The following is a 26,418-nucleotide window of genomic DNA, read 5'->3' as shown; positions in this document are numbered from 1 at the left end:
GAAACAAGCTTCAATATAAGAAAGGCAATATTTGCATGAATGTACTGTAAATATAAACAATAAAACTGTTAAAATGGTCAAGAATGTTAACATTTTAACATGGTGACCTACAAATATATGACAAATCGAATGATATTTCTTATCTGAATCTGAAGTAAAACTTAATATTCCCTTAAGCTGACCTAAATGTACTGCTTTGAAGAATAAACATATTTGCTTATCAGACACTAGGTATCTAAACTTGGAGTCTAAAACATGGCGGCATTTATACATGCAAAAATCTATTATTTAAAGTATTAAAACTGCAAACCATATGCAGTTAAATAAGAAATTTATTTTGAGAAGCTAGAAAACCTACACAGTAAAAAGAATTAATAAATAAATAAATGATTTTCATATTTATAGCTTTATAGTACATTTCATTAGTATAGTACTAATCAAAATGTAGTTTTTAAAGAAAATATATATTCTTTCTCTCAATGAATTATTGGTTATATAAATGTTGCATCATTCTGTAATAATGTCAACAAAAAAAGGGCTAACCATTTAACCTACGATATTACTCCCAGGGGACTGGGAGGAAAAAGACATAGTCTAGATTAATTGCATTATATTTTTGCTGTTGTTTATTTAGCTAATTTGAATAGATCTCATAATTTACATATCTCTGGAATAATTCCACTTTCCTTCCCATTCTTGATCATCTTCATTGTCCTCAAGGGGCGTTGTTTCAATAGGGTGATGAGATGTACCCTCTAAGTCACTCTGGAGAGAAAATGTGCGGAAAAGGTCAGATATGGGCTCCTCAATGTAGGTTTCACTTTGAACAGTTTTGGGTGTGGGGGGGTCTCTGATCCCATTGGACTGCAGACTCCTCTCCGATTGCTTACTTCTCCCAGAGTGGTAACTTCTTATATCCTGAAATGTACGCAAATATATAATGCCTACATATACAGAAATTCACACATTTGCATGCATACATAATCTCATATATCCATCTTTCTTATCCACCAAACTGAATATTACAAGGATCTTACATATGCAAAATACAGAAGAGTCTTTGCCATGATTCCAGAAAAATAAAGGAATCATTTAGCAAAGTTAATTAGTTCACTCGATCTAGTTAAGACAGAAACCAACCTTTAAAGGGAATGACATTATTCGTTTAGCCCAAAGTGGCAATCCTGTTCTCAGTTACTTAAAAATAAATAACATTAAAGCCTTCAGCTGAGCTAGAAGCCCATCACTATGAGGAAAAGTATAAAGTCAGTGGTTAGATTATGCTTGAGAAAGTTTACGTGAAAAGTCCCAAAGGTGCTTTTTCAAGAGGCAACTGGACTTTCTGGTTTTTCTTTGAAGACATTTTGCTTCTCATCCAAGAAGCTTCTTCAGTTCTGCATGGATGGTGGGGAATCCAGTCAGAACTGAAGAAGGTTCTTGGATGAAAAGCAAAATGTCTTCAAAGAAAAACCAGAAAGTCCAGTTGCCTCTTGAAAAAGCACCTTTAGGACAACCATGACCTGGATCAAAGCTGGCTGGGGAATTCTGGGAGTTGAAGTCCTCCAGGCTTAAAGTTGCCACGGTTGGAGACCTTGATGACTGAGAATCAACATAGACATTTACATGAAAAGATTCTCCTATGCTACTCCCATGCAATATGAATCCTGCATAGGTTTTATTCTGTACATAGATTAAATCTGAAAAGTGGGAAAGGCAATACTTTGCAATATATGTATCACAACACAGTAATGTTCCTTCCTGCCCTCATCCTTGATGTCTTCACTTCAGTATGGCAGTTATAAAGAGATACTGTGTAGCTGCATTCATGTAGATCAGGGGTGTCAAACTCAAGGCCCAGGGGCCAAATCCTGTCCATGGGGTGCTTAGATCTGGCCCATGGGCCTGCCCTAGAAACAAGAAAGGACCGTGGTGCCTCTGCCAGTGAAACACACGGCCCGCCCAGTGTTAAATTGGGTGAATGAGGACTCAGCAAGCCAGATAGTGAGTGACAACAGCTCTTTATTGTAGGGTGAGAACCCAGCAACTGACCAGGGGAAACAGCTCCCTTTATATACCTTGCAGCTGTGGTGGTCAGCTGATGGTCAGTTAATTCAAACTGCCCACCCAAAATCTACATACATAACATTCCTCCCCTCCCAGAAGTCACTTGGGGTGGACATTAGCATACATAGTCTCTCAGGTGACTAGGGCGTGTCCGCACCCTAGTTGACCTGCGCAGTTCAGTCGGAGGTGTGGCGTTGAGCAGGTCGGAGGAACTCTGTTTCTCCCTGTTCCACCAATGGAACCTCAGAGAATTCATTGTGGGCGGCGACTTCTTTGGCTGGTCGATCTTCCATGATGGGGCGGCACTGGATATCGGGGCCGACAGCTAAGTCCTCCGCTTGACTCGGGCTTGAGTTAGGTCTGGAGTTCAGTTGGTAGTTAGGGAGCAGTTCGTCAAAGATGTCTTCTGTGTCGGCGGTTAAACGCTTCTGTAGCTGATCAATATGCCGCCGCCAATTCCTCCCATCTCCCATGTCTACCCTATAAGACTTGGACCCGGTGACCTCCGTGATTGTCCCGGTTTCCCAAAGGGGTCCATTCCGTAGTTTCTAGCAAACACTGGCGTCCCTACTGTGAACTCTCTAAGTCTTTTCTCTTCTCCTCTGAAGTTGTCAGGGGAATAACTGGGGTGTAGCCTGTCTAGGACTCCTTGGAGCTTTCTCCCCATTAGGAGTTCTGCCGGGCTCCTGCCTATGGCAGTGCATGCTGTGGCGTGTTGGGCCATTAAGAATTTGTCTATCCATTCTTGCCAGTCCCCGGGGCCTAGGCGTGAGATGGCTTCCTTAGCTGTTTTCACAAATCTCTCCGCCAAGCCATTGCTAGCTGGATGAAACGGGACGGAGAGTACGTGTCTGATCCCCAACTCTGCTAGGTACCCCTCAAACTGTGTGGCCGTGAACTGGGGCCCTTTGTCTGAGACTAAGGTGTCTGGTAGGCCATGGGTGGCGAGCAACTGCCTTAGCTTCCTAATGACGGCATCGGTGGTAGTGGTTTTCATGAGTCTGATCTCCAACCACTTTGAGAAAGCGTCCACGACGACCATGAATACCTGCCCATGGAATGGGCCAGCGAAATCTATATGGATCCTGGAGCAGGGACCCTGGGGCCATTCCCATTCCCTGACCAGTGCTGTGGGGGGGTCTGGCCCAGATTCCTGGCAGGGCTGGCACTTCCTCACCCATTCAGTGATGTCTTTATCCATTAAGGGCCACCAAACGTAACTCCTAGCTAACCCCTTCATCCTTACGATCCCGGGGTGCCCCTCATGCAACAGCTTCAAAACTTTTTCCCTTAGGCACAAGGGAACAATGACGCAATCGCCCCACAATAGACAACTCCCTTTCATTGTCAGTTCGCCCTTTTTGTTAGCGAAATGTTTTAATTCCCCGCCCTCAGTCTTTTCCGGCCACCCCCTCGTGACCCACCTCGTGACTTTCCGAATCACATGGTCTCTGGTTGAAGCCCTCGCCACCTCTGCTGAAGTGATGGGCCTCGAGTCCAAGACATCAATCAGCAGGACTGGAACTCCGGGTGTGGGGTCCTCTATCCTGTCCGGTAACGGGCAACGGCTGAGGGCATCAGCGTTTCCCATGCTCACCCCTGGTCGATGTACCAGGTGATAGGAGTATGCTGCCAGGAAGATGGCCCAGCATGTCATCCTGGGAGATAGGGCTGCCGGGGTGGGTCGGTCCCCTGCTATGAGACCCAGAAGGGGGTGATGGTCTGTGATGAGTTTGAAGTCTCTGCCGAACAGGTATTCATGGAATTTCTTGACTCCTGAGACACCTGCCAGGGCCTCCTTGTCAAGTTGACTGTAGTTCCATTCGGCGTTCGAAAGAGTCCGGGAGTAGTAGGCGATGGGCGCCTCTAGACCGTTCGATAGTCTATGGCTCAGGACAGCCCACATGCTGAAGGGGGACGCGTCACAGACTAGCACTAGGGGAAGTGTAGAGTTGTACTGAATTAGAAAACTCTCGGCCGACAGGAGTTTCTTTATGGCAGCAAACGTGGTAGCCTCAGCCTCCCCCAAACCCATTTGGATTTTTTGGCCAACAGTCTGTGCAGGGGCTCCGCTACTGTTGCCTTGTCCCTTAGAAAAATTGCATAAAAGTTCAATTGTCCCAGGAATGCTTGTAGTTCCACCTTGTCTTTGGGGGTGGGGGCTTCTTGGATTGCCCTAATCTTGCTCTCGGTGGGCTGTATGCTGGTTCCGTCTACCCAAACTCCACAGAAGGGACTGCGATCATGCACTTGTTGCGTTTGACCCTGAGTCCTGCACTTCTGAACTTCCCTAGTACGTGTCTCAGCCTCTCCCCTAGTTGCTGTTCGTCTTCTGCGGTGACGAGCACATCATCAAAATACGGGACCACCCCGGAGATCCCCTGTAACAGTCGCTCCATGGTGCTCTGGAACAGTCCTGGAGCTATGCTGACTCCGAATTGGTACACTTGAAGGCACCTCTATGTGTTACTATAGTCTGTGCCTCTGCAGTAACGCCATCTACTGGCAACTGCTGATACGCCTGCGCAAGATCGAGTTTAGCAAAGATCTTGCCTGGCCCTAGGGAATGCAGCAGATGGTGTACGATTGGAACCGAGTAAGCGCTCTGTTGGAGGGCCTTATTGATCGTACACTTATAGTCTGCGCAGATGCGCACAGACCCGTCCGGCTTAACGGGGGTCACAATTGGGGTCTCCCATTGGACATGATCGACTGGCACTAACACCCCTGCTTGATTAATTTGTCCAGTTCCATATCGATCTTGGGCTTTAGGGCGAAAGGTACCCTCCTGGGTTTCAGCCGGATGGGGGCAATATTAAGATCGAGGTTGAACAAAATAGGGGTCCCCACATATTTGCTGAGTCGCTTGTCGAACACGTCCTGGAACTCCTGCATCAGGTCGTCCTTCAGCGTGCTTTGCATGTTGCGGACTCCGGTGAATCCCACGCCCAGGGCTCTGAACCAGTCCATGCCCAGGAGGCTTGGGTGCTTTCCGCTGACTACGGTGAGGGGAAGCTTTTCCCGGAATTCCCCATACTCCACCTGGAACTCACCGATTCCTTCCACAGGGATGCAGTTCCCCTGGTATCGTGCAGTCCCAGCCGCTGGTGTCATAGTTACCATCTCTGGATGCTGGGGATGGCCTTCTTTAGCTTGTCCCAGGACATGATGGTAATTGGGGATCCGGTGTCGATCTCCATTATGCACTCATGCCCCTCGATGTCGACCGTCGTGTAGGTCTTCTCTCCGGGGGATGTGCAGGTCTGGCCGATTCAAATGGTGCAGGCCTCGAGATCCTCAGATTTCACGCTCTTCCTGTAGCCGCCCTTCGGATTGGTTCTCATCTGCTGTGCCATCTCCGATTGGCTAGCGTTGCTCCACAGCTTGTAATGGGGGTTCTGCTTGGCTCTGCAGACTCTAGCGATGTGCCCCTTCTGCTCGCATTGCCTGCAAATGGCGTCTCAGAACTTGCAGGTCTGGCGCGGATGGGGTCCCTGACAACTCGCACAGGCATCTCGGTGGCCTCGCCAGTCCTGCTGGTCCTGTTTGGTCCGGCAGACTTCCTCGTCCGACTCTTCCTCGCTCCCCGTGCCTAAGGTTTCCTGGTGAACTGGGGCTGGTTTCTGTGCCGTTCTGCTCTGCATCGTCCCCTGTAATCTCTCGGCTGCCTTGGAGGAAGATTTGTGAGCCCTCGCCTCATCCAGTGTGATGTGTAGTGTGAGATTTGTCTTCGCGAGCAACCTTCTCTGCAAGCGAATATCTCTCACTCCGCAGATTAGTTGCTCTAGCAGCATCTCATCGAGGTCTCAGTACTCGCACTGGTTTGCAGCCTTGCGCAGGGCAGCGACGTACTCGCTGATCAATTCTCCCTCATGCTGCAGCCGTTGCCGGAAGTCGAACCGCTGCACATACTTCGATGGCTTTGGGGCGTAGTGGTCCTTCAGCAGTGTCTGAAGCATTTGCTATGAGATGGTGTGGACCGAGTTTGGTTCCGACAGGGCCTCGGCCATATCGAACACCTTGGGTCCACAATGGCTCAGGAACAGGGCTTTCTTCCGTACGTCTGGTAGCCCCTGTAGGTCGCTGGCCACCAGGAAGCATTCGAAGCGGGACATGTAGGATCCCCACTTCTCCTCCGTTGGGTTGAAAGGTGCTGGCGGTATGTAGGAAGACATCGTCGGTAGATTCTCCAAGTACTCCGCTCGCTCGCCTGGCTGGATTTGGGTTCACAGTTCTCTCATCGGCTCGTGGCTTCAGCTCTTTCCATGGCTTCTGGCCTCAAAATCCTATCCTTGTCGCCAATGTTAAGTTGGGTGAATGAGGACTCAGCAAGCCAGGTAGTGAGTGACAACAGCTCTTTATTGTAGGGTGAGAACCCAGCAACTGACCAGGGGAAACAGCTCCCTTTATATACCTTGCAGCTGTGGTGGTCAGCTGACGGTCAGTTAAATCAAACTGCCCACCCAAAATCTACATACATAACACCCGGGCTCCGTTTTCAGCCACAACAGCCTCCTGCAGCTCTCTGTGGGCTGCATGAGGCCTCCCTGAGCTCTATTTTCACTGGCAAAGGGCTGCAGGAGGCCGTCGCAGCCAAAAATGGAGCTTTGATGAGTGACATAGAGCTGATCATGCCCACCCTGATCATGCTTCCAGACACACACACACACACACACACACACACACACACACACACAAGGTCAAACACAACACTGATGCGGCCCCCAATGAAATTGAATTTGATACCCCTGATGTAGATGCTCTAAAACAATAGTCTCCAACCTTTTGGCATCAGGAATCCATGTCCTGGAAGACAATTTTTCCATGGACTGGGAGAGGGGAATGGTTTTGGTTTCTCTCACTTGCCCATCACTCATCTCCAGCTGTGTGGCCCAGTTTCTAACAGGCCACCGACTGGGACCGGTTCATGGCCCAGAGGTTGGGGACCTCTGCTCTAGAAGTATTAAATAATCAGGATTGTATACTATATATGGGTGTCCCTTTACTATTTAAGTGTTTCCCTGAATGTGCAACCCTCAGAGAGAGGCTGGCAAAATCAGTAGATTGGCAAAATGAGCACACAATCATGCTCTATACATTTAGCTTAACAGGGAGCATCTCAGCTGTGTTGAAATCCATGGAAGATTCTGGTTGGAGGATTTTTATTGGCTTTTCCTAGATGCATTGTGTTTTTCCTAGAAACACAACTGGGTAGCATACTGGATTGGCAGCAGGAGGATAAACACTATAACCATGTTGGTGAACCTATGGCACGTGTGCCGGAAGTGGCACACAGAGCCATATCGCCTGGCACGCGTCGCATCGCCCATTCCTCTTCTGGGTTTCCAGGGCACGCATGCGCACCAGCCAGCTAGTCTACGGGTTACTGGTGCGCATGCGTGCATGACAATCAGCTGGCCGGGTGGAAGGAGGTGGGGGTGGGGAGGATCCACTGTCCGGGGCTTCCTTGTTTTCCCACCCGAGCAGGCTGTCCAGGGAAAGAGATTGAATCCCCAGGCCATTGCTTCTGGCAGCGCAAGAATCGCCGCTGCCGGGTGGAAGGGGGTGGGGGTGGAAGGATCCGTCTGACAACCATTCCTTCTTGCGCTGCCAGAAGGAATGGCCAGGGGATTCAATCTCTTTCCCTGGACAGCCTGCTCCGGTGCGGACAGGGAAGCCCCAGACAACAGATCCTTCCCACTCACCCCCCTTCGACTCAGCGGCAGCGGTTTTTGCCGCTGCTAGAAGCAGCGGGCCGGGACTTCAATCCCTTCCCTTCTCAGGCCCAAAACAGGCCGCAGTGGGGGGGAACAAAACGCATGTGGGGGATTGTGCATGCGCAATGCAGAATGCATGCATGGGGGTGTGCGCAATACGGGGCGCTTGCGTGGGGTGTCATGTGCGCATGTGCATGGGTGGGGAGGTCGCATTGCATTATGGGTGCTGGCACGCGCACTTGTTATCACGCATGTACACACACACTTCTGGCACGCAACGGGAAAAAGGTTCGTCATCACTGCTCTATAATAATCATCATTGACATATTTAATCTAGGGATAGAGTGAATCTTGAAAAAGATTATGTCAATGACAGGAAGAAATCTGAATCATGAACCATGTAGCAGAGCAATATATAAGTGTTCAGCAGAATCCTAGGGATTAACTAAAAATAATTGCAAATCATCTTCACTGGGAGTACTTTGAGATGCCTCTTGTTACTATAATACAGCAATAATTCATAGACTGAAATAAAGGCTTTCCAGGGCTAATCATGTTGGTACATTTATCATGAACCTTCATTGAAGTATTATACCTTTTCATCATCTAGTCCTGCCATCAAGTCCTCAGGAGCTTCATTTTGGGTTTCCACTGGAACAATCTCTTCCAAGAAGTTTGGCTCCACAGCGAAGAGTATTGCATCATGCAGAGTAGGAAAGAACCGGGCTTTAGTAACACAGTGGTCAAAGAAATCATGTTTTTCAAAAGTTTTTATTATGGTGGCTGTGAGATAAAAAGGCAGAAATATTACATGCAGTTGTATGATTATTATTTTTTTAAAGAGAGCTTTATTTATTTATTTATTTTATGGTTCATGCTATAGCCCACAATTGTGCTATATTATCTATTGCCTATCTTGCATATAGATAATTACTATGCCTATACTCACGATGACAGGCAGCTATCAGGACTGTGATTCCAATGTTCTGAAAGACATGACAGAGCTATAAAAGGAAGCCATATGATAATTAGTAATAATTTCACTTTCAGAGGTTGAGACAGTTTGATAAAAGAGCTTCTTCAAGCTGATACAGAGGGACCAAGTCTGCTACAGTTCCCAACCAGCATAGCCCTATGGCTGGAATTTGGATAGCTAAGTGTATTTCCATTGTGGTGAATCTATGTGTACTGCACGAGTCAAAAAGAGGGCTGTGAAAATATTTACAGAGTCCTCACATCCTGGACATAAACAGTTTCAACTCCTACCCTCAAAACGACGCTATAGAGCACTGCACACCAGAACAACTGGATACAAGAATAGTTTTTCCCCAAACGCCATCACTCTTCTAAACAAATAATTCCCTCAACACTGTCAAACTATTTACTAAGTCTGCACCACTATTAATCTTCTCATCTTCTCATCGTTCCCATCACCCATCTCCTCCCACTTATGACTGTATGAGTGTAACCTTGTTGCTGGTTTATATTGATATTGTTTCCTGATTGCTTATTTGTAACCTATGACTATCATTAAGTGTTGTATCTTATGATTCTTGATGAGTGTATCTTTTATTTTATGTACACTGAGAGCATATGCACCAAGACAAATTCCTTGTGTGTCCAATCACACTTGGTCAATAAAAATTCTGTTCTATTCTATTCTCATATTATAGCTCAGCCCCTCATATTAAATCATTAACATTTATTGATAGTAAGATACAACAGTTGATTACTAAATATCCATGCAAATCTACTGACAGTTCAAATAGAAGTAGTGTGTGAGTGAAGTGCTGAATATGTTTGTTTAACAGTATGTCTTTAAAAAGAAAATCTATTTTTCATGAAAACTTGAGGCAGATCTATGTAGTCTAGATGACTGGCTTCATAATCAGTCTAGATAACAGGAAGAATTGGATGTTCCTCTGTTTGGTTTCCTGCAGTGCATTGGGTTACTGATACTGTTGGTGGATTAACCAAAGCCTAGTGTCCTGATTCTAGTGTATATTTTTCTAATCAAAAAGGAATCAATGTAGATCCATCCTGGACTAGCTACTCAAATTATGCATTAGGTACACATCTGTACTCATATTTGGACAAACAGTACTGTGTGCTTCCTGCATAAAATGTATCACATTTTTTGCTTTATGCTGACATGGGTATCACAGCCAGAATTTTATATTCTGTGATATCTAAACATGAAAATTCATTCCACTGTGGGACTTCTGTTTTGTAGAGAAAAATAAACCAATCCTTTCGTTGTTTCTCTTGTTATTTATTTTCTGATCAAATTACATGATCAGTATCACCAGACTACCTGTAGCATTTCAAAATGTGTCTTCTTTAAAACGTTATGCTATAAATTAGATGTCATAAGGTTTCAGGGAAGTGTCAATTTTGTATATATCTGGAAGGCCACATTATTCATCCAGTTTCTTCATCCCTTTGTGATTTCTTTTTTAACTGAGATTCATAATACATTATTTCAAAACACTTATTGTACATTTAGCTAACTAGACCACATCCTTTTAAAAGGAAACCTTCAAAACTGGAAGGCTAAATATAAGTAGGTGGAACATCTTTTTACTGCTGCAAGAAAAATAATATATAGATGAAGGAACTTTAAAAATAAATATACTGATTATATTTGATTGTGCTGCTTGCATTTATTTATTTATTTATTTTGTTTTATTATAAAATGTATTGGCCGCTCATCTTACCACAGAGTAATTCTGTATGGCTTACAGTCATAAAAATGTATTTATACAGTACATAAATTAAATTAAAACCAAATATTAAAATCAGGTGACACATGGGATGGGTGGGAACTGAGTGGAGGGAGGTGGGATCTGTTATTACTTGATCAACCACCTCCACTGTGCTGTTCTCCCATTGGGACCCCAAACCATCTGGCAGAGCTAGGTCTTGAGTCCCTTATGAAGCCTTGAGGTCCTTACTTGTAGTTGATCTTGCTTATTAGATATCCACTTATAAATTCCAAACAGAGTCTATCACACACACACACACACACACACACACACACACACACACACATACTAAATCGAAGTTTTAGATTAATAAAATCCTAAAACAATACAAGAGACTTACCTCCCGTAATAAACAAGAAGCTTGTAAATCAACAAAGTGCACCATGCTAAAGTCTAAAACAATAGTGTGAATCCTATTCATTGCATATTTTGAGTCAAGTGTATACAACTGAGTTGTAGACCTTGTTAAACGAGGGTCTGATGAAAACCACATGTTATTCAGATCCTCCTTCCGCTTTGCATAGCTATACGGCCTTTCTCTTGCTGGAGATTGGAAGTATTGTATATCAGAAGGGTTTCTTGTCCAACGTACCAAGGCCAAAGAAGAAGCAGAGTATGATTCATTAGCAATAGGAACTCGCTTTAGAAGTTTCTCTCTATAGGGTACCTAGAATTCAAGAGAGATAAGAGATTCTAGAAGAGAATGGGGTGACACTGAAAATCATATTGTATTTCCTATTGCTCTTTACAGACTCATCATTTTCATATACTTAAACTTTGGGCCATTCTCAATTTAATGTCATATTTATCATTTCACTTACAAGCGTTCTCAGAGTTCTCCTTTAGATATTGGAGAAAGGGTCTTAATTTTTGGGAGGAAATCTAACATCAGAATTCCTTCCTGCTTCCTTATTACCAAGAAAAATGTGGAATGGTAAGGGGTAAAATGGGAAGGATTACAGATTATATGAAGTCTCTCCAGTCCTCTGCCATGTTCCTGACTGGAGAAAAAATTTACAGGAGCCATTGAGTGAGCCATACTAATTCCATTCTATTCTGAGAAATAATTCTCAGAAGTGTCAGGGAAGGCATTCTGCCTGCTGATCCTTCCCTGCCAGGTATCTGGATTCATCAGACCACTATCTTCCTTTCACATTCCACATACCATGGAAAAGTGAGTAGGTTTGCTTTGAAGATCGTTAGCAAAACCACACTTTGTTCTATGGAGGAAATGGTAGGCTAAATTCTGCAGTTCAGGGCTTTGATCTCAATCCTAATACCTTATCAGTGGACTGTCAGTAGTCCTGGCCTCTGGCTACTGGTACCAAATTAGTCTGTAATAAGGGCTCCCTCATCCTGGATTTGATTGTTGATAAAAGAGCCAACCTGGCATGTATTACGTCATCTTGTGCAAAGTTGTGCTCGTTCCTGGATTGGCAGGCCCTGCTTACAGATTTCAGACTTCACCTCAGTGGTGAAATCCAAATTTTTTTACTACCGGTTCTGTGGGTGTGGCTTGGTGGGTGTGGCAGAAGGATACTGCAAAATCTCCATTCCCACCCCACTCCAGGGGAAGGTTGCTGCAAAATCCCCATTCCCAACCCACTCCAGGGGAAGGATACTGCAAAATCCCCATTCCCACCCCACTCTGGGGCTAGCCAGAGGTGGTATTTGCCGATTCTCCGAACTACTCAAAATTTTCATTATCAGTTCTCCAGAACCTGTTAGAACCTGCTGGATTTCACCCCTGCTTCACCTGCTCATTTAACTGCTTACAGTTATTCATGGCCTAGTCACCTCCAGATTGGGCTACTGCAGTGTACTCTATATGGGGCTGCCTTTAAAGAGTATCCAAAAGTTTCAATTGGTAGAGAATGTAACGCCAGGGACAATTATTGCACTCCTAGCATAGCACATCCTATATATCTGTCTCATGAGCTGCATTGGTTGCCAGTTTGCTTCCAGATCTAAATGAAGGTGCTGGTTTTAAACTTTAAAGCCCTTCAGGGCTATCTGAAGGGCTTACATCAGCCTACTCCATTAGATCTGGCAGAAAAGGACTGCTGTGGGTATCATCAGCTAGAGACCTACATTTAGTTGGTCCCAGGACATGTGTCTTCCCTACTATTGCACTCGCCTTATGGTTGTTCTCCCCAAGATTAGATTAGATTAGTTCCATCCCTTTTGACATTCTATAAGTCCCTAAAGACTTGGTTATGTGATCAGGCTTGGGGTTCCCAGAGAAATGGAGATATGGTTGGAGGGCTCCATCGCTGAGGTGATCATTTTTTATCCTCTCTGTTTAAAGTTTGTATATTTGATTTTATAATATTTATCTTTTAATGTGGATTGTTACCATTTTTAAACCTGTTGTTTTATATTTGTCACTTTTTGTGACATGAGCTGCTATACACATTTGATTAATAAATAAAGAAGACAAATATTTTATGGCCTATTGCTGTAGGCTGTAAGTGCAAGAAAGTGGAAAGCGTTTTCCTCAGTGTTGTTTGTCTAAGAATTAAGAAAGGTTTTGAGTAAATATGTGCATGCACATATAGATAAGAAATGCATCTGACCCTGGGGATCAGCTCAGGTGGGTCACAAACACAGGCGCAGTTTAAGTCTTTGCTCTGTCCTTTAACACTGGACATACTGACTGAGATCAAGGATCGCATCTCATTTTCATCCAGAGGCACTGCCTTCATATCCATCTGAAACAGAAAGAGGGTTAGACTACTGTTTTTAGGTGTGCATAGCAGTGGTGGGATTCAAATTTTTTTACTACCGGTTTTATGGGTGTGGCTTGGCGGGGGTGGCATGGCTTAGCGGGGGTGGCATGGCTTGGTGGGGGTGGCAGGGGAAGGATACTGTAAAATCTTCATTCCCTCCTGACTCCAGGGGAAGGATACTGTAAAATCTCCATTCTCTCCTCACTCCAGGGGAAGGTTACTGCAAAATCCTCATTTCCTCCCAATCAGCTGGGACTCGGGAGGCAGAGAATAAATGGGGGTGGGGACAGTCAGAGGTGGTATTTACCAGTTCTCCGAACTACTCAACATTTCTGCTACCGGTTCTCCAGAACTGGTGAGAACCTGCTAAATACCACCTCTGGTGCATAGCTTCTGAACTAGTATTGGGAGAGGATAATTTACCTTTTTCAAAATGTACTTTTTGAACTGCTTCATGTTTGCAAATGAGATAGAAGCACAGCACTGGAATATTTTCACACCCTGAATTTCTATGGCCTAAAAAGCAAACAAAATAAACCTCTTTAGAGGCAGAGCCTTTTCAAAATGTTACCAAATGGTGTGGATTTTTTTTTTTTAATTCCAACCAATAGTGTGTGTTCTCAAGCTGTTATATTTGATTATTGAACATAATGGATGTCCCCTAAGTATCATGCTATTATCTCCTTCTTGTAGATACAAGAGGGCAATTTGACTAAAGATTGGTGCTTGGAAACACACACACACACACACACACACACACACACACACACACACACCCCGACCCATACACAAACACACACAAATGCACAGACACACAAACTCTCTTGTCCCTGCTATGGAAAAAACAACAACAAAACTATGAACTACTGACTCTAGAAATCCTCTAGTAGGATTTTATTATAGAAAGTTAATGTTTTAACAAATGTCTAAACAGATATTTTAAGTTTTAAGCATGTAACTATTTTAGCAGTTTTCTTGAAATTATTTGCTAATGAAATAGCAGTAGCACTTATATGCCACTTAACAGTGCTTTACAGCCCTCTCTAAGCGGTTTACAGAGTCATCCTATTGCATCCAACAATCTGGGTCCTCATTTTACCAATGGGAAAAGGGTGGAAGGTTGCGTCATCCTTGAGCCTTGAAATGGCAGTTTGTATAGAAAATCAATTTTTACTTTTAATATAATCTAATACCAGGTACATTTAGGCACATAAAACAGCATTTAGATAATGCATGAATCAAATGTAATTAGGTGATACAATTGGCATTAATAAAATATATTTTCATGGCTGATATTAGGTTAAGAAATTGATGGGAAATTGTGCACATGACAACTATTAACTACAGTCTGTTAGGATATGTTTTTCAGAATGGTAGTCAGGATGGCAACGATTTTGCTTTATGAAAGGTGACATTACCAATCATAATCCTGATAATTATTATAATTCCCTAACAAAATAGGAGTCAGGGCTCCTATTAGTGGCTAAAATTATCCCAACTGAACTTGATGGATTTATTTGAATGGCAGAGCTGAAATGCAGAGAATATACACAGACATCTGTCATAAGTGAACATTATGAGTTTTGGAAATAAGAGAAAATCCAAGTCTTGACTTCAAACTGTGCAAAAGGTTTACAATGCACCTGGGTATAGGGGTAAATTCTAAGCTACTTTTCCTGCTCACTCAGAGGCTGTCATCTGTTATGTGTATCATTTCATGAAATGCAGTTAAAATAGTTTCTAATCATGTTCATCACTGTCTCAGGGTGAGCCTGACACAATCATTTCTGAAATTAATTTATCTGGCCCTGTCAGCTGTTGGTATGCTGGTAATGGAAAATGATTATAGCAAATAAGGTATATATTTTATCTCCCTCTTACCTCACTGTAGTCAGAGAAACTGCGATAAATATTGGTGTTTGGAATCTGACCCAACATCATCATCTTCATTCTGAAACAAGGGTATATACATTGGATATACTTTCTCCTTATGAAATATAATAAAACCAATGGATCAAAATTTTCCAACCTATCTCACCCTGGAAATATGTCTGAAATATTATTTTTCTTAGAGAAAAAGGAGAAACAATGATGAATACAAATTGTGTTTATACATAATGTTATACTCATCTAGATGAAGTGCAGACTCCTTTGTATTATATTTCCCACTTTTATATCTACATGGAGAAGGGGCAGGAAATATGCTATTATTTTGTGTACCCAATGGAAAGAGCTCATTTCATGAAATATAGAGAAGCCTTGCTATTGCAGAAAAGAAATATATTATCAGTCTGACACTGAAAGCTAATCATTTCTTCTGCATTAGGTTACCGGTACTAGGATTTGCTAGTGTTGACTATTTCTTTTAAATATCTGCATATTATGCAAGAGAACTAGACAAACAACGATGTATGGGACTGCTTAATATCCCTGGTGCTGCATGCTGTTTTTGATACTTGTTCCAAATATAGTAATTTACAACAAAGTAGAATAATCCCACAGTTAAGTATTCTAACAAATGAGAGTGGAGTAGAGATTGGGAACTGGGTTAAATACTATACATGTAGGACTGTCCTGGCCAGTCCTGTGGACTCACCAGTGCAATATCACTTCACATGATCTTGAAACTATCCCTCTGTCGATGGAAGCTAGGACTGCATTAGCTTTTTTGGCATCTGCAGGATATGCTTGTTCATACTTAAGTGGTAGTCTATTAGAACACCTTCCAAAGCCAAAACCAAAGTAAATGGTTCTTGTTATAGGCTGCCATCAATCAGCCCCAACACCATCTAGTTTTCCAAACAGGAACTTTTTGATTTTTCAACCAAGAGTTTCTTCTAGAAAAACAGAACTAAAAGTACATTGGGACTTCCTGCTCAAAGACCAGAAAAGCAAAACGTAATGAAACATTGTATAAGTAGTCCTCAATTTACAACTGGTCATTTATGACTGTTTGAAGTTCTGACGATGATGGAATGGCTGCATTATAGCCTGTAAACAATCTCCAGCCCTCATAAATGGTTGCGCTGGTCCCCCAATCATGTGATCGCATATCAGGGGTGTCAGCATTACAACTCTCCTGACATGGGGTGTTCCGCAGTGATGTGATTGCTATTCACAATTCTTTCTGACGGTTTCCAACCCAAAAATGCCCATTCATACGAATGGGTTTGCTTAACCACCACCACAAAAAAAGGCTGGAAAATTACTTTTGGTCATGTGCCTCAATTTACGACCAGCTTTCTGGATATGATTGTAAGTCAAGGACTACCTGTATCTGTTTTGGAACACACAGATGTCAATTAGGACTATATTTTAATGAGAAATCTACTTGTTTGCCCAACAGAGCCAGATTTCTAGGTGTAAAAAGGAACATACTGGAAAAAGAAAATATAGGGAAAGTACAGGAAGGCAGCAATCATCAGTTAAAGGAGTCACTTATTACAATCTCAAATAAGGTTTTAGGTTTCATTATATGTTCAGAGTTCATTATAGAGAGGGCAGCTGAAGAAAGAGTGTCTGAGCATCCCACTTAGATGTTCTTAGGCAAGTCTTCCTTTGTTCCTTGTTTTCTTTGTCCTTTTTCTTTGTCCTCTGATTTATCCATTTTATAGAACACAAAGGATAAGGGAAAGCCAGCGTTTTGGGGGGCAGATGTCTCTTGCAGTATCTAATCAAGCAAAATGCCCTATCTCTAATGTCCTGACGAAAGTGAGCAAATCAGAAAGGGTAGCAGTTAAAGAAACCCACCTAACAACTTTGGTGGAAAGATACAAGCACAGTCCATCTTTTGCAGCTCTAGTTTTATATAAATGGGATTATATATGAGATGCTTTTCGGAAGGTACGGGGATCTTTTAACATAAAATAAAATAGCTTATAGCAAGTTCTGGGATAATGTTTTGCATAAATTCCATCTATTTTTTATATAGCCTCAGAGCAGAGAAAGAAGAAAAGCAGGTTTTAGAAGTAGGGCATGAAATATAAGAAAGGATTCAGGGGGGAAAAAACAAGGGTACTATCTTCTCAACTTCCTAATGTCAGAGAGCTAAATCAGGTATTAACATAATTTTTCTCAAGACATATTATTGAATTATCAATGTCAATATTTCAAATATATATTCGAACATGCAAGATTTTCAAGGAAGTATGTGTTAGTATATAAACCAATATAAGAAATCTCTCTTAAAATCATCTGGATAAAAAAATGGAACAGTAATGGCACTGGGCAACTTATATTACCCCATCTGATAAAAGAGATCCAGAATTAGAACATTTCCAACAGATGGCAGATCAGGAGTGAAATGCTCCCGGTTCGGACCGGTTCGGCCAAGCTGGTAGCGATGACGGCTAGTTGTTTGAGAACCGGTAGCAATGGTGGCTTGAGGCTCCGCCCACCTGCCTGGCAGGAAGTAACCTGTTTTTACCCTCTGTGCATGTGCAGAAGCAGAGGATCAGCGTGCACACTTCCGAACCAGTGCGTGCACTTCCAAACCGGTAGGGAAGGTAAATAGATTTCACCCCTATGGCAGATTATTATTTACTTGATGATGAAAGGGAAATTTCATTGAATATTTTGTTTTATTACAAAATTATTGTTATTATCAAATATTTTTCTTAAAGTTCAAGTCATCTTACAGTAAGAAGGATCAGAAAAAAATAACATTAGAACTTGTCATGTGGAGTAAGACAACAATATGGTAGGAGAAATACCTGTGCGATCTGACACTTATTATAAAAAAGGCAAATCCCAAAGAAATTCCTAAGCCAATATCCAGACCAAGGCAGAGGACAACTAGAAAGGTCACAATCCAAATTCCCTTTAAAAGATGAAAACAGGAACATTATTATTAAAAATTTAATAATCACAAATTAAATATCCATAACCCTAAAGCAAAATACTTGCTGTTTAACTGTAGCAGTTGTTCAAAGAACGATTATAACTTGTACCACAATACACATAGACATATCCAAACAATATATAGTATCATCACATTAAGAAAAGTCAACTGATATACATATTTTAAAAAGAGGCAAGGAAATATACAAAATATAGCCCAAGGAAAATACTTTCCTTATTCACCCTGACCTCTCTACCACTCCCTGGAAGCATGGTTTAAGTCTGTATTTTTTTTTCTCAGAAGGTGAACATATTTCTAAACAGAGCATTGTGCTAGTGTCCAGATGTTTTATGGGGTCTGTGTGAGAAGTAGAAATCAGTGGTGAAATGCTACTGGTTTGGACCGGTTCGGCGAAACTGGTAGCGTTGGCGGCACAAGGATCCGCCCACCTGCCTGGTCGTCGTTACTTCCTGGTTTTAACCAGGAAGTAACCTGTTTTTTATCCTCTATGCATGCGCAGAAGGGTTTGTGCATGTGCAGAGGGTCCGCGCGCGCATTTGATGTGCGCATACTTATGAACCGATAGGGAAGGTAAGTAGATTTCACCCCTGGTAGAAATATTAATGAGAATATAGCACATTAAATGTTCATTAACTGATTCTTAAAAGTTAACACAATATTTAAAAAAATTAAGATACGGCAGGGAGCCTTGTGACTCCCAAGAAAGATGTCTCATGGACATATTGAGAACATATTTTTAAGGAGTTCTTCCCACTGCAATTCTGCTCCACTAAAGCATATCTCAGAGACTAGAACATTCAGATGAAGGCACGGGGTCCTTCTAATTAGCCAGAACTCATCCTGCTAGATGAATAGTGTTATCTGTACAATAAATACTCTCAAAATTTCTGTGTTGGATAAAAGAAGTTCTGAGATTTTATTTCCAGCAGCTTCGGTATATGTAATGGTCACTTTTGAGGTTAAAGCTTAGTGGTAAAAAGCACCAAACATTTTGCTCATAGTTAATGTTCTAATTCGTTTATTTGGAGATACCACTTTCTAGGAGAACTGATATGGAGAAAGATCAGAAAGTGTTCTTTGGGTATCATTGGAGTATTTTAGTCAAGGCTATGATGAATAGGACTAGGAAATAGATTTCATGACGCAAGTTGTGAGATCCATCAACTTCCCAATTGGGGATGCTATCTTATTAAGCAAGGCTAACAACTAAGGCTGGAGATCCAAAAAGTTGAAAAAATTCTGGTTAAAGTAGTGTTGCAATAATATTGCAGCAGTCTAACTAAACTACTGGGTGTTCAAGTCACAATATGCAATGGGTCTAATCTGAAATGTCAACAACTAACCTATAAATCAAGGATCTGTCTTCTAATAGCTATTGAGCCTAGACCTGTCCCATTAAACTGGAATTTTCAGATAGATTTCAGACTTATTTTTAAATATTAATACACATATTGTATTATCCTCTAGAAACATAGTTAAAATATTTATCTTGGAGAAAGTACACAGTGAAAAAACTCTGTTCTCCTTTGGTGCCACAATCTAACCTGGGGCACCTGAAAGGTTTTTCTTTTCTTTTCTTCTTCCTACTTTTGCTTTTATAAAGTGTACATTTAGCCTCTATCATCTTACCTAATTTTGGTACAAACTGATTCTTCTAACTCCAAGTTACAGGATATTTGGCATATTGGCTCTGTTCAATGGTGTGCTAATTAATCTGCTACCTGGTTTAATCTGACTCTCTAGCATTGTTGCACAGATAATGCAAAACTTACAAAATCATATTTATCTTGATTCCACAGGTAAGGGACATCCATAAATTTTTCAAGAAATGGGAACATGTTGACGAGTACAATGGCAGCCAAAACAGCCTGGGTAAATTAAAAAAATGATACTGTTGCCAATTCTAGATATTATACAAAATATACACTAAATTCTAAACTGCCTAGTAGCAACTAAAAATATTACATAGAAGTTAACAGTTTGAATTAGGAAAATCTTAAGAGTGTGCAGAGATGCACAAATTAACAAGAAATCAAGGAGAAAAAGGATACAGAATATTACAAAGTGTGGTGTAGGTGGTATGAATGGTTGGAGAATAGGAAAAATGAGAAAGAGGAATAAAGGAGAGGGGAGAAAAAATGTTGAAGATCAAAGTACAATCTAGACGAAAGAAAGAATGATGGAAAATAAATTGTTGAATAAGATAAAGTTAAAATGTGTGTGAATAGATGTAAATAGTAAGAAAGGATCACTTCGAAGTAGCTGTAGGAAAAAGTGATATGTATATAAATGTTGTGTGTTTGTGTCTTGTTTTTAATGTTTTCAAAATAAAAAACTTTTAAAACAGAAGTTAACAGTTTGATTAGCAAAATCATGGTGCTATATACTTTTGCAAAGATTTAGATCTTATCATTATATTTACATATTCTAATTTTCCAGAATTAAGTGAGCGCCAGGTACCAAGTTCTTAAAAATGTCCTTCATCTATGATGATGATGATGATGATGTAATGTACAGTCAGATTCACAGTCTAAAACTTGAGGAAACTTAATAATTCAGGCCTTAACTAAAAACCTAAGACTTATTCAGTTAGCATCTAAGAATATAAGCAGTTCCAGGCAGGATTTTTCTTTTTTTAAAATTAGGGTGTGCAGGTTTGATACATTCAATATTTTCAGATATCAAGGAAGTCCTTTAGGTATCCTTACAAGGATGCCAGTCATCCTTGGTAATAATTGCAAAAGAAGGTTTTACTTGGAACAGCTTACATTCTGCGAAGATACCTATAACACCATCAAATAATCTCAATATTTGAGATTGCACTCAAGGTGGCTATCACTACTTGTACTATGTCTGCTTTCTTTTGCCATAGTTGTTCTTTTTGTATTTTCAGAGATTTCTATTTTTTTATTTTCTCCAGTTTTTTATTTTCTTCTTTTTGTTATACAGGTAGTTGACTTATATCTACAGTTGGGACTGGACTTCAGATTGTAACTCGTTATGATCATAAATGGTGGCACCCAGGTGACTGGATCCAATTTTACGCCTTTTTTTGTGATGGTCACTAAGGAGATGTTGTGGTTGTAAGACCAAACCCATTCTTTAAAATGGGTGATTTTTGCCAGAAACTAGTGAAAAAAGGTGGAAATTAGTAAAAAAGAAAACCTTTGCAAATCATGGCCACATGACTATAGGATACTGCAACTGGTCATAAAGATAAGCCAGTTACCAAGTGACCGAAAGATGGTCATGTAACTGTGGGGTGGGGGATGGGGTGGTACAACATTTTACAACAGTCAGAAGTGCTTGATAGGCCATAAAGCTCCCATTCCTGTCTTGTCATAATTTCAAATGATTGTTAAGCAACTGGTCATAAATTGAGGATTACCTGTATACACAAAAATGTGAAATCACAGCTTCCTGTTCTTTAGCTGGTGTTGGCCTTCATAGGCATTGAGTTCTTCTCAAAAAACTAAAATGTCAAAATGTATTGATAAACTAAAACATATGAAAAACAGTTGCAGGAATTGGGTTTGGCTAGTCTAGTGAAAAGAAGGACTAGGGGTGACCTGATACCAGTGTTCCAATATTTGAGGGGCTGCCCCAAAGAAGAGGGAGTCAACCTATTCTACAAAGCACTTGAAGGCAGAACAAGAAGCAATGGATAGAAATTGAACAAAGAGAGTAGCAATTTAGAACCTAAGGAGAAATTTCCTGACAGTAAGACCAATCAACCAGTGAAACAACTTGCCTTTAGAAGTTGTGGGTGCTTCAATACTGGAGGCTTTTAAGAAGGGACCGGACAACTATTTGTCTGGAATGGTATAGGATCTTCTGCTTGAACAGGGGGTTGATCTAGAAAACCTCCAAGGTCCCTTCCAACTCTATTATTCTAAGAATGTTCTGAGTATATGTGCAGATTCAAATACTTTATTTTTATTTATTTATTTTATTTGTCAAGTACGTATTAGATAATATATATAAGTATAAGCATGAATTGAATACATAAAAAGAATACAAATAAAAGAAATATTAGGACAGGGGCAGTAGGCACCCTAGTGTTCTTATGCACACCCCTTACAGACCTCTTAGGAATGGGATGAGATCAACAGTAGCCAGTCTTAGGTTAAAGTTTTGGGGGTTTTGGGATGAAACCACAGAGTCAGGTAGTGCATTCCAGGCATTGACCACTCTGTTGTTGATGTCATATTTTCTGCAATCGAGTTTGGAGCGATTCACTTTAAGTGTGTATCTATTGTGTGCTCGTGTATTGTTGTGATTGAAGCTGAAGTAGTCATTGACAGGTAGGACATTGTAGCAGATAATTTTATGAGCCACGCTTAGGTCATACTGAAGGCGGCGTAGTTCTAGGTTTTCTAAGCCTAGAATTTCAAGTCTCGTGGCATAAGGTATTTTGTTGCGAGCAGAGGAGTGGAGGACTCTTCTTGTGAAATATTTCTGGACAAGCTCAATTGTATTAATGCCCAATATACAGTGCAGGTTCCAGACAGATGAACTGTATTTAAGAATTGGTCTAGCAAATGTTTTGTATGCTCTAGTTAAAAGTGTAATATTACTGGAGAAGAAGCTATGCAAGATTAGGTTTACAACTCTTAATGCCTTTTTGGCAATGTTGTTATAGTGGGCTTTAGCACTTAGATCATTAGATATGAGTATTCCAAGGTCCTTGACAGAGTGAGGGTCATCTACAAGGTAGTGTCCACTCTGCTTGTATTTTGTGTTCTGATTCTTTTTGCCTATGTGTAAGACAGAGCATTTGTTGGTTGAGATTTGGAGTTGCCAATTGTTTGACCATTCCGACAGAAAGTCAAGGTCTTTTTGAAGGGTAGGAGCATTGTTGGTGGTGTTAAATACTTTTACATCATCGGCGAAGAGAATGCAGTTGCTTATAATATGATCACAAAGCTCATTTATGTATAGTATGAAGAGTGTTGGTCCTAGAGCACTGCCTTGGGGGACACTGCTATTAACAGGTGCAGGATTTGATAGGGCGCTCCCTATTTTGACCACTTGTTGTCTGTTAGACAGGAATGTGGCTATCCAATTATGTAGGGGTCCGGAGATGCCATAGGATTTTAGTTTTAGAAGTAGTTTCTCATGTACCACTGAATCACAGGCTTTACAGAAGTCTATGTAAATTGCATCTATTGCTTTGTCCTGATTGAGATTTGTAGTCCATATGTTTTTGCAGTGCAGAAGTTGTAGATTACAGGATAATTTTTTTCTGAAACCAAATTGTTTATTAAAGAGTAGGTATATTGTGGCTTTTTGTAAGTAACGAATGGAAATTTTATTAATACACATGTTTTCTAAGTGCCTTTTCAAATAAATAACTTTTTCTGTAATAAAAAGGGAATTCTTTGGATAAAAAGAAAAGTGCACAATAAATTAATGTAATTAACCAACTGTTAAATCTAGTAAATAGGCATAGGCATTTCACAATAAATAAAACTTTATAAAAGTCATAGACCAAACTCAATGAAAGTTTCAGACAGATAAACATTTATACTTTTAGAATACACCCAAATAACTATCAGTTATCTCCAAAACTTATTCTGCCCATAATACTGACTTTCTGATAGGGTATACTTGCCTTTAGATAGCAAAATTTGGCAACTATGTAGGTAACCTGGAAATTTCAGATTGATGTAAAGTAACTAATATAAAATGTCTTTGTCTGACTACGGATATTTTTTAGCATCAGCCAAAGTAACCTTTTTCTCACCTTTGGAATAAAATTATAACTAAACAACAACAACAAAAAAAAACCTTAGAAAACCAAGTTCTCTAGATTCAGTGTGGTCTGAGTCACATAGGCATAATTTTCACAGATAATAGGAGTTTTACCAAACTTGTTCTCCAAGACTGCCAAGGGGACAGTAGCAAGAAGGTCCATTGGTAGTTATAATAGTTTTAAAAGGGATGGATCATTTTTAAAATCCAAAGCAATGAGATATTTTGAAATAGGTCAGGCATATGTCTCCTTAATTCACTGAACAATTGGAAGGAGGAAGAAATACAGTACAACCATACAAACAAGATTTTGCTATTCTAGCTAAATTCAATAAAAGCCATTTTAATTTTCCTGTGGAGTTAGGACAGTTCCTGGTCTGACCTACCTGTTGGATCTGACATCTTGAGAATTGGCAGCTCGTTAAAAAAACCCGCAGGGATATAGAATGTATCAATATTCTGATGACCTAGGTTTTTAAAGAGAGCAATCTTCCATTCTGGTACAACATTTATATATCCAAACTTCAGATTTTCACTTTAACTTACATTTGGAAGGTACTGGAAGTAATACCCCAATTTTAATCCTGACACCAGCATTAAGGAAATTCCAATCAGAGCTGCAAGCTAATTTTTAAAAAATGACATTAGAAATGTTAACATGATGCTGATAATTCTTTCCCATATTTTGTAAGTCAAAATAGGCCTCCTAACTCAAGTCTACTTTCAGAACATGTAAGAATGATATGTACCATGTTAATTAATATGATGAAATTTCAACCACCATCACATCAAAAAAGATTCTATTAATTTGATTAAAAGGTCAACTATTGCTAAAGTGCCTGCTAATTCCTTAATTTGACTTTGGATTCCTAAATCTATTCATGACCTGCCTTCAATAAAGTTTACTGTTTTGAAGTTAGATGATCTTGACTTGGACTCAAGCTTTTTCACTACTCCAGGGATTCTCAAACTTGGAGGTAGGACATTGTACAACCAACTTGGAGGGGAGTGGGGCGATTAGCAGATTTTGAAAAATCTGATGAGGCATATTCAGGCAAAACCCATTCCAAGCTTTTCCCCAAAAGCTTTTCCCTGTTTTCCCCAAAGAAAGTTTTCGCAGTACTCATGATTTGTCTGTACAGGCAAAGCAGAAGCATTGTTAAAAACTCCCCCTGTTGTTTACTTCTCATTTTGCCTGCCCAAGCCTATAGAAGGCAGGTGTAGTTAGATCAAAATTTAATTGTTACTACATACATGGTGTGTTTATTTTTTAGGCTTATTCATTGGAGAAGAGTGTCACACAAATTCATTTACCATTTCAGAAGTGATGGTACCTCAAATTTTGAGAATTTGATTGAACCAGGAAACCATATCCAGACTGCAAAATTCAGGAGACAACTAGATGACAGATAATATGGCAACGATATTATCTTTAGAAAGGACTCAACAAGTGGATGAAAATACAAAATCCAGTATAAACATATGAGTTATTGGGCAACCAAACATAATAATATATAAGGACCTGGTGAAAGCATTAGAATGATTTGGCAAAAGAAAGCAAAGATGGGGTGCCTTGGGTGCAATTCCAAAACATTTGGAGCACCACTTGTACACCATCGGCATTGACAAAATCACTATCGGTCAACTGAATACAGTAGAGTCCATCTGAATCTGGAGGGGGAGGGGACCCCCATTTCAGAAGGCAAGTGCTGCTACAAAGAAGGCATGTTTTCCAATAGATGCTATTGTGAAAGCAAAGGAACCTGGAGTGCACCATTCTTGCCATATCAGTTCAGCCAGTTTGATGGTGTTACCTTTGGTTGGTATTTTCGATAGCTTTTTACTACAGTCTAGTGATTTTCCAGAGTTTACAACCTAGATATTGTATTCCTTGGTTCAACATTGGACCAGTTGCCTCACCTCTTACATACTACCCTACTTATTAGCAAATTCTGGATAATACGTGACCATGGCCACGGATACCCAAGACTTAACTCAAGATTTAAATCATAACATTTCTTCAAGCCTTTGTGGACTCTCTGTAATGACATCATGGTCTCCCAGGGATCTGCGGACCACAGGTTGAGAACCATTGCTCTATGCTAATTATCTATTTCTTAATCTATTTATTTGTTTTTAAAACTGTAGCATGTAATTCTTGTTAGGTTTTTAACATTTATCTAGATGGCAATAGTGTATTTGATCTACATTTCTTAATTTCAAGGACACAAATGTTACCAGACTTGTTTATTTTTTGAATGAGAGATTAAGGTACATCACACTAATGAGTTACACTGAGGAGTCAAAAAGATATCCTGAAAGATGACAACTATAAAACATTTCTGACAGTTGCCAAAAAAAACCCCATGTCAACAAAGTCATCAAGAACTGAGCTTGATCTGAAGGAGAGTTCACCTATTCTTCTGGCTTAAATATAATTATATTTTATAATAATGCTAATCAAAATTTATGAAAGGTCAATTTGCAAACAGGTATGTGTCAAACCAAAAAACCCTAATGGGGTTAAA

The 26,418-nt window shown here is 40.7% G+C and overlaps 1 protein-coding gene across 1 annotated transcript in view; it reads right to left on the bottom strand.

Moving 5' to 3' along the window:
• Positions 1-657: 657 nt before the first annotated feature.
• Positions 658-26,418, bottom strand: part of SLC26A8 (solute carrier family 26 member 8) — a 42,678-nt gene continuing 16,917 nt past the window's right edge. The window contains exons 10-19 of the mRNA XM_070939544.1: positions 24,437-24,514; positions 19,909-20,004; positions 17,988-18,094; positions 15,157-15,226; positions 13,699-13,791; positions 13,123-13,257; positions 10,887-11,213; positions 8,731-8,785; positions 8,377-8,564; positions 658-918 (exon numbers count right to left, since the gene is read on the bottom strand). Of these exons, the coding sequence (XP_070795645.1) occupies positions 658-918; positions 8,377-8,564; positions 8,731-8,785; positions 10,887-11,213; positions 13,123-13,257; positions 13,699-13,791; positions 15,157-15,226; positions 17,988-18,094; positions 19,909-20,004; positions 24,437-24,514 (1,410 nt within the window). The remainder of the gene's footprint in view (positions 919-8,376; positions 8,565-8,730; positions 8,786-10,886; positions 11,214-13,122; positions 13,258-13,698; positions 13,792-15,156; positions 15,227-17,987; positions 18,095-19,908; positions 20,005-24,436; positions 24,515-26,418) is intronic.

Source organism: Pituophis catenifer, unplaced genomic scaffold, assembly GCF_029215685.1.
Source record: "Pituophis catenifer annectens isolate HBS135680 unplaced genomic scaffold, rPitCat1.0.hap2 SCAF_3, whole genome shotgun sequence".
NCBI classification, from domain to species: Eukaryota; Metazoa; Chordata; class Lepidosauria; order Squamata; family Colubridae; genus Pituophis; species Pituophis catenifer.
The sequence above is the reverse complement of the archived record's forward strand: the minus strand, read 5'-3'. Positions and strand labels throughout refer to the sequence as shown.